The sequence below is a fragment of the Barbatula barbatula genome (genome assembly GCF_947034865.1).
Source record: "Barbatula barbatula genome assembly, chromosome: 6".
Lineage (NCBI taxonomy): Eukaryota > Metazoa > Chordata > Actinopteri > Cypriniformes > Nemacheilidae > Barbatula > Barbatula barbatula.
In genome coordinates this window covers 26,153,042-26,162,090 of record NC_136765.1, presented here as the reverse complement: position 1 = coordinate 26,162,090, position 9,049 = coordinate 26,153,042, and the positions used below count along the sequence as shown (strand labels likewise).

Here is a 9,049-nt window from a genome sequence, read left to right as displayed (position 1 = left end):
TCTAACCTATAAATACAGGCATGAAACCATCGTTTTCACAGTCAGGAGCAAGACAAGACACAAGGTAAGAAATACTTCACATATTAACAACTGATCATGCTATTGCTCTCAGGTCAAAGAAATGAGTTAGAAGAAAACAGATTGAACCTTAAAGATGAAATGCATTTGTTGGTGTGCCTGTTGATGTAGATAGTAATAAATTACACCGCATAATAAATGCACCAAATGAAAGTGTACAGTCGAGATATATAATAGAAATAGTTTTCTGTGCTATTTTTGCAGTTTTTTTTCTGTACTGCCACATCTGATCTCTCAATATGAGCTCCGTACCGGGTATGTGATGTTTTACTTTTAATTAAAAGTACATATTATATTTATCGTGTCTACCATTTACAACCATTAATTTGAGTTTCTTTTCTCTTCTTGATATCTTCTACAGAACAAAAAAAGGTAAAATGATTTCGTTATTTCCATATGCACATCACAAAAAGATATATGTATGATTACGTGCAGATTAAATACACAACATTTAAATATGTTCTAAATTAAAACAAGTATTGAAACGGCACAATCATTCTTTTGATTTACTGATTGTATTGTTTGTAAACAGCCCTGCGCCAAAGATGAATCTGACTCTGGATCAGAGGTATCGTCACATCTTCATTTACACAACCCTACACACACAATACTTTATTTATTTAGTATGTTTGTGTATGAAATATTCAGATCCTGCTGTTCAGGATGGCATTGCACGCTCAGTCCTGTTTAACACTTATTAATAATAAGTGCAATATTAAAGTTTTTTATAGTTTTATTCAGAAAGTTTCTATTTGACTAATACTGTAATATTTCCTTACAGTGCTCCGGAGATGAAGGAGGAAAGGTGAGAATGATGTATAAAAACCACGTGTAAATCTGCAATTCTTCCCCTTTCTGCTGTTACTAGTGAACACTCGTCTGATATGACGATTGGTCGGTAATAGTTTTAAGGCGGAGCTTAACAAACAGTCCACTGCCCATTTTAATCTTCTTGCTTCTTAACAGGGGAAGAAGGGAAAAGGAAAGGGTCAAGGAAAAGGAAAGGGTCACGAGCACGGACACGGACACGGAGGTCAAGGTCAAGGCAAAAGTGAACAACAAAGAAAAAAAGATAAAGTCTGAGCTGATGTGACGAAGGCGGAGAAGATTCTGTCCAATCCTGCACTGAGCGACGCTGGACTTCAGCCTAAAATAATGAAACTAAAATAACCCTAAAATAATGAAACTTTGTCTGTGTTTAACAAATGATTGTTATTATTCAATAAACTGACATCAAACACACACCAGCATCAGAGTTATTAAGACTAAAGAGAGAAATTCAGGGAAACAGCTGTGCAGACGACAGGTATTTGGAATCAGGGCTCTGCGGGATTCAACAGAAACTTTAATTCCTTAAAGGGCAGATATCTGGGGTGTGTCGCCATACACACCCAACACATGTGATTAAAACCCTCCTCTAACAAAATAAAACCCAGCAACTGTGTTAAGGCAGGTTCTTAGGCATCAACAAATTAACATTCAAGTGAAAAGACAAAGCCGTTCATGTCTAACTTCCATTAAAGGTGTTAAACATTTGGGGTGTTTCAAAGGTCATCGGCTGGGTGCAACGCAGCATACGTGACTCACACCTAAATTCCCTATTATATTTTTAAGAATAGGGGATTTTAAATAAACTGTCAAATCCAAATAAGCTTTCAGAGAAAGGCAGGAAGAAGTGACAGAGAGCTTTGCGAGGGGCCTCGCATTGCCCAATACTTCACAAGAGGTAGGGCAAAGCCCAGTGGCGTGAAGCACGGTGGCGTGGCGGGCGGGTGGGTGAAGCCCAGTGGCAGGAAAAGCACCATAGAGTTTCAGAACCCCAGACAAAGCCCAAACAGGTATAAACTTACCAGCAATCAGCAACCCGGAGACTACCCAGCCACAGCAACCAGTCGAAAAGGAAAATAGATGGGAGAAGACCTCACATACCTGGCCTACATCCTGCAACAAAGAATGGGGAATCATTAACTCCAATCTCGTCCAGCTTTTAGCAGCCCAAAAAGGAGATGTTGAATGAAAACTGGAGAAGATGGGAGAGATCATCTACACTTATGGGGTGGACAGATTTGGAGTGAAAAGCAAGAACCATAAGTCCAGGAGACAAAAAGAAATTGACAGACTTGTGAGAGAAAGGAGGAGCCAGAGCAAACAGCGGAACAAGGCAACTGAAGAGGAAAGAAAGGGCCTAGAGGCACTACAAAGCGATATTAAAAGTCACCTAGCCTCGCTGCGAAGAGCAGAGAGCTTGAGAAAGCAAAATAAGATAAAGGAGCACTTTCTATAATTATCCTTACAAGTTTGTCGGTAGCATCTTTAGCAAGGAGAGAACTGGGACCCTTAAAGTACCTATAACAGATCTTGAGGGACACCTAGGGAAAATGTATTCCGACAATCAGAGGCATGAGCCAATTTCCATTCCAGAGGATATGCCACAACTTCAGCTACCAGAACATCAATTAGACGCAAGGCCCCTTAAAGGGAGTGAAGTTGAGAGTGCAGTAAAACGGGCAAGATCAGCTTCAGCTCCTGGACCCAACAGTATACCATACAGGCTCTACAAGAAAGCCCCTGGTGTGTTGAGGTACATTTGGAGATTAATGGCTGTGGCATGAAAAAAGCAGGTGATATAAAAGATCTGGAGAAGGGCAGGAGGCGTACTGATCACCAAGGGGAAACACTCAACTATTTTCACAAAATTAGCCTCTTTAATGTGGAAGGTAAGATTTTCTTCAGCGTAGTGGCCAATAGACTTTCAGGATTTTTGAAGAGTAACAACTTAATTTACACTTCAGTGAAGAAGGCAGGCACATGGGGTTTCTCTGGATGTTAGGAACATGCTAACATCATCTGGCACCAGTTGCGAATGGCAAAAAAGGAGATGAAAGACCTGCATGGGTTTTTTCTAGATCTTGCAACTGCCTTTGGACCAGTGCCACATGAGCTGCTGATGGTGAGATCATGTTGCACCGTGGGGTTTGCCAGAAACACAAGTAGTTCTGTCTTTGCCGGGTTCAGCTGGAAGTGATGCTCTTTCATCCAAGCTGATATGTCTTCTAGGCTGTTATGCAAGCTGCTACAGTGGTATCGTCTGGGTGAAACGAGATGTAGATCTGGGTGTCGTCAGCATAACAGTGATAGAAGCCTTGTGCACCTATGATAGGTCCCAAGGATGTCGTGTAGATGGACAAAAACAGCGGTCCAAGCACCGAACCCCGAGGGACCCCAGGGATCATGTGGTGGGTAGTGGACAGCAAGCCCCTCCATGTGACCCTGAAGGATCTCAACCAGCAGAGGGGGGAACCTGAGATTCCTAGAGATGACAGGATTGACAGGAGTATCTCATGATTGACAGTGTAAAATGCTGCAGATAGGTCTAGCATTCCGCCTTGGCTAGCTGCTGTGCTTCTGTGACCGATAGCAGTGCCGTCTGTAGAGTGGTTTGTTTTGAAGCCAGACTGCTTGTCATCCAGTAGTTTGTTCTGGGATAGGTAGGAAGACACCTAGGGCCTGTACCATGATGGTAGTTGAACAAACTCTGGGTTACAGGATTGGTTTTGAGTCGACAAAACCAAATCGATGCAATCAGGTTTTATTGGTACCATGACGCAGCTCATGAACTTTCTCTGTCAACCCAGGCTTTGATCCTTAAGCTATGATTATGCCACACGCGCGTGCACATAAAAGAGTGACGTCGGCACTGAACAACCAATCCCGTTCAATATGGATAAGAGTGAGAGCGATATATTTTTCCGCGCCGGAGCAAGAGATTATCCTTCAGAAATACGATTAATATAGAAGTGTTTTTCAAGCAGGCAGTAACACTGTATCTGCTGCCAAAGCAAGAGAACAATCTTGGAGGAAGATTGCTGATTGAGTAAATTAACCAATTAACGTAAAATTATGTAGGCTATATAAAAAATGTATTAAATGCTAAAATTTAAATATGTGTATTTGTGTCGATACATGCACAGGCCTACATACATGCATGATGCATACATACATACTCTACATACATATGTAAAATTTGAATGTATAGGCTAAGCTATTACATCCTAAGAAAGATTGATATTCATTGATTCTAAGATGCAACCCCAACTCCAAACGTTCCTGGCAGCAGATCAAGACAAAATATAAAAATATAATTCAAAGTTGTGAGTATTTACAACAACCTTTTATTATATTTGTGAACATTTAATCACAAACAATTGTTTTCAGCAAAGAGAAAAAAAGTGTGAGATGAGGAAAACTGGGGGAAGACCACCTTGCGAATGGTTCGACAGACCGTGTAATTTCCTAGATTCTCTTCATCACCGACCACATACAAGTATGTACCACTTGCAAAAAAAACGCAACGCAATACATACCATTTGCGGTACAGTAAGGGCATGGCTTTGACGGGTCACATTTGTTATGTGCGGCTCAAGTAGTTCGCAAAGATAAGACATTCCTTTTTCGGAAAATCTGTATCTTTTCATACAAGTACGTATCAGGTAAGTTAAACTGATTTTTTCTGCCCCTAAAAACTCTTTCTCGTCTAACAATTTGCGCGGAGATGTCCACATGATTTGGGAGTATAGGTGAGGCCATTGCTACTTTCATGGTACCTAAAACCTAGGGTTGGCACAAACTAAACTGAAACATAGCTGGCTAGCCACCTAAACCAGCTTCATGGTACAGGCCCCTGGTTGAAAACTGCCCTTTCAAGAGTTTTAGCAAAAAATGGGAGAGAGACAGGTCTGTAACTGTCAGTAGTAGAGGGGTCCATTGTGGGTTTCTTAAATAGGGGCGTGACCAAGACAGATCGAGATCCCATTTGATGTTCCCTTTAGTCACAGAAAACAAACTAAGTTTCTCACGGACCATTGGATTCTTTGTTACATATGGGTATATAAGCTGCACTGGCAAAAGACTCCGGAAAGCATCTGAAACAAGAACTTCTTGTAGTTATAGAACTACAAGCATGTGTCCCGATTTTGCCAGGCATGATAAACTTTGTGGTTTTATTTTATTATTATACCATGTTGATCATCTTTGTCTATTAAGTTAGAATTGTCTTCATGTTATGATTTTAATTGTTGTACATGCCTGGCATAATTAATTTTCATGAGAATTCTTCAGAGTCTGTTATTACCGGTTGAAAGGAGCAGTTGTGTTACCGCAAAATCAAAGTCAGGATGGCCTGGAGTTTTGATTTAAACTACAAATAGGGCACATTACTAAAACTCACATGTACCAGATCTCCAGCCATCACCCACCTAAGTCACGATCATGCTACTTGCTAAAATAACGATTAGGTTATGCTTCTGAGCAAGTATGGTGCAGCCAGACTTATACATTTACCCTGCAACCTCTGATAAAAGATCAGAACTGACAGTATTGTGATTGTGAGATCCACATACTCTGCCAGCATGGGACTTGTGCAACAGCAGGTCACAAACGAAAGGATAATTATTAAAGTATGAAGATTAAGAGAAAATTGACAGAGCAACAGAAATTGGAAATGACAACTATTAAAATTGGGGTCAGATTGGTAAAAAGTAGTGTAAATTGAACCAATTCGGTTTTAAATCAGTTCATGTAGAAGCAGAACACAATACTTTCAACCACACCATTCCATCGTTGGGCCAGTGGGCATCCGTTTCATAATTTATCACCCAAACACAGGATGCATATCTGACGAACCCAGTGAAACCTCCTTTCCTCTTGACTGCTCCCTCGATCATACATAAGGCGTGGGAAATGTCCTTTTGGACCATTCAACGGTCCTGAAATAGTGGAATTATAACACATAGTCCTAGAGGTAAAGGTTTTAATTTAACAATACTGTGGAACAGTCCTTCAGTCTTACTACACCCACTCAGGGAAAACAGTACGTACTTATTGAAATTAAGTACCTACTCAAGAGTATAGATTTCTGATTCAGCAGATCAGTGATCGTGCCTTAAAACATTACTTGGGCACTGATGTATTTAAAGAAAATGTCAGTGCAAGTCGTTTTCAGTTTGGACAGCTCTAACATTCATTTTAGTCAAGGAATAGTCCAATCCCAGTCCATGGTAAACCACCCCGTAATTAAGCATCACTGAACTGTAGCCTCACAGTGTGTCGAGCGAAATTCGGTTGTTTAGTAAATCCATGGATTGGCACAAGCAGCTGAAAGGGAGATTCTTAGTGTATAAAATGACAAAGAATTAGCCACAGAATCAAAAGCTTTTTCCAGTTTTATTGAAAACCAAGCTTCTGTTGTTCCTGAACCACGAGGGGACTGAGAGACACCTGACCTTCCCACTGAACACCTGGAAAACAAAAAGCAGTTTACCTCAATCTTTTAAATGGGCAAAGACACAAACCTACCCGTATAGGTCGTCTCTGGGCCGCACGTCGAGTCACAACAACCACAAACTTGATCGTTTCCATCAGCAGCAAACCACCTACAATAAGAAAAGGTAAACTCCTAGCACCTCACATGAAACATCAGATATCAGTTAAGTATACATGTGCAGTCAAGAATAGCTTTATAAACTAAAGTGTGCACATAATAGTAAGGTGTGCAAAGCAGAAACTGACCTGTCGCCAGAGAAAGAACAAGACTTGTGTGGGGCATCAGAGGGCGCTGTGGCAAGAGTGGCTCTCAGGACACACGTGATGTAAATCTTATAGAGTAAGAAAGTGTCAAACAAAGCAGACCATGATGAGTCACAGGACGTCGCACAACTTACAGATGGATTGTCTCCCTGCTGGAACACAAAGGCCTCTAGCTGAAACTGAAGCAAATCACTGCGAGACTGAGGAAGAAACCGAGACCTGGAGCCGGTATTCTTGGCATCCACAAAGCACCTAACACACATACCGTTACAGCTCAACTCGAGAACATCCACGGACCGGTGACATGAAGAAACCCTACCCATTATTCTCAATCAAAGAGTATGTCGGTGGCACCCTCACGTCAGGCGTCTGACTGGCTACACAGCAGTCCACAAACACCCGCAGAGGAGCGTGATTGTAAACCGTCACAGAGGCCTCGATGTTAATGAAATCCCCCAGATAGTAAAGGTTTGATGGCCTCTGATACGTCCAGTCATCTGAAAAAAGGAAAACAACAATTACAGCCACATGCTGAGTTAAAGTTAGTTTAAGAGGCCGCCACTGACCCATCATGAGCCTCAAGGAGAACGGCAGAACTTCTTGGCCAATCTGCGTGGAGGCATAAGGGACCCATGCGGGCCTCAAGACGTTACTGCTCACATTGTGATTCCTGCACGTTCAAATAAAAGCCTGTTAGTCTTGCAAAGGTTTCCAAATCTTACGGTTAAACCGCAAACCACAGGGTTATTGTGCAAAGCAAAAATCATGACCTTTGATAATGACATTGAATGCCAATGACAGCTCCATCCGCTCTGCTTACAGATGTGCCCGTGAGCGGCTCAGGGGTGTACGTGAGCACAAACGAGTAGACCAGCTCATCTTGTGTCATCTGTGACCAAATATGTAAAGTCCCAGTGAAATTAAAAGCTACAATTCCCATTTCATAGAATACTGCAGTGTTGGTTATAAACAGCTTATCAGCGTGGGCCATTCACTTAAAACTAATACATCCACATAATCTTTAATCAAAATCTGAAAATTTACTTTTGCCCTCTAGTGGCTATCCGTACCAGATGAGATCAGTTAGACTGCTTGGGCAGGGCCATTAACACCTCCCCTTCAACTGTCAGTCTGCTGCTAGTTTCATGTCAAAATGCAACTCCAGCTTTTATACAGCCAATCAAATCGCAAGGAAACAAGCCCCACCCACTATTTCGCAGTCGATATTCTGTTGCACTCGGAAAAGCGTATGGAAGTCAAAACGGTCGCAGCTTCCAGTTCACAGGGACTCAATGTTATTGAAATGACAATCATCTGCTAGTAAAGTTCATGGAGAACTCACCATCAACACGCTGCCGCAGTCCTGGAGCTCGTACTCAAAGATCAACACCATCGAAGCGAAATCTTCACCAATCGCAGGACACCCACCCAGAGAGAGACCAGACGGCCGAATCAACTGACCGTTACTAAACAAATCCTGCTTGACCTCGACGAGAACGGCACTCTCGCCACACTGAACGGCAACAGTGCTGGGTGTCACAGGGTGTCTCTGCTCAAAACCAACTGCCACCTCAGTCTGGATCTCACGAACCACAGGAAACCTCCAGTTCAGCGGATTAACGAGACCCTCTAAGAGCTGTTTGGATTGAACTCCCAGAAGATCTTGTGCGAATCTTCCAGAGCTGGATGCAGGAGGAGAGGGATACTGAGAAGACATCTGGAATGGGTTCCAGAGAGCCGCCGGTGAAGACTCAGACCCCTGAGAGGCCGGTTTCTGCATCATGCTTCTGGGACTTTGACGGTGCCTCAAAACTCCCCGGGCATCACATAAAGAAACCACAAATAGAACCACACAGATCCCACCATGAAGGAACTCCATTATCACAAAGAGCCACTACAAACACACCAGCGGTCAATCTGTCAATTATAAAGCTATCTATTTGTGTGGCTCCGCCCCTTTCTGATTGATTAATATCCTCTGGACCTGCAGAGTTTCGGCATCTACAAGTCACATTACCGCGAGAGTGAGTCGAGAGCCGATTGCTCCATACGCTTTTAAAGTCACTCTCGGGGGAATGTGATGTCGTCCGCCTACCGGTTCTGTCAAGGTTTATAAAGGTTCATAAATCAGTTTGTTTATGATAGAAATATGTCATGTTATTGTGTAAAGTTCATCTGATCTCAGTACCAGTATTAAACAACGGCGTAAGTCACTTTGAACCTCTGTCACGAGACACATGGAGTCCTTACGCCCTCTTGTGGTCAGCTGTGGAGAACCGCTGAAATTAAAGCAAATAAAAAAGTTAACTCACTTGTTTACACGGTTTCTAATCCAAAATATTTCTTTTTTTCATATTATAAAATTGCTACCAAATTACTACACTTG

At 42.2% G+C, this 9,049-nt stretch overlaps 1 protein-coding gene across 1 annotated transcript; it reads right to left on the bottom strand.

Moving 5' to 3' along the window:
• Window positions 1-5,874: 5,874 nt before the first annotated feature.
• On the bottom strand, window positions 5,875-8,609 carry LOC306895810 (zona pellucida sperm-binding protein 3-like). Its single transcript, XM_079459347.1, has 8 exons — window positions 8,006-8,609; window positions 7,434-7,552; window positions 7,230-7,333; window positions 6,983-7,160; window positions 6,798-6,915; window positions 6,646-6,731; window positions 6,433-6,509; window positions 5,875-6,374 (listed from the first exon to the last, which is right to left on the bottom strand). The coding sequence occupies exons 1-8, from the start codon at window positions 8,540-8,542 to the stop codon at window positions 6,301-6,303; spliced, it is 1,293 nt and encodes a 430-aa protein (XP_079315473.1). The 5' UTR covers window positions 8,543-8,609; the 3' UTR covers window positions 5,875-6,300.
• Window positions 8,610-9,049: the final 440 nt, after the last annotated feature.

What these genes read in the sequence shown, in the direction of transcription:
- LOC306895810 (XM_079459347.1), bottom strand. Translation starts at nt 8,542, where the DNA reads ATGGAGTTCCTTCATGGTGGGATCTGTGTGGTTCTATTTGTGGTTTCT. An exon ending in TCTTTGATTGAGAATAATGG is followed by an intron (nt 6,916 to 6,982) that starts GTAGGGTTTCTT and finishes TATGTGTGTTAG; the next exon opens with GTGCTTTGTGGATGCCAAGA. An exon ending in CCCAGAGACGACCTATACGG is followed by an intron (nt 6,375 to 6,432) that starts GTAGGTTTGTGT and finishes TTTGTTTTCCAG; the next exon opens with GTGTTCAGTGGGAAGGTCAG.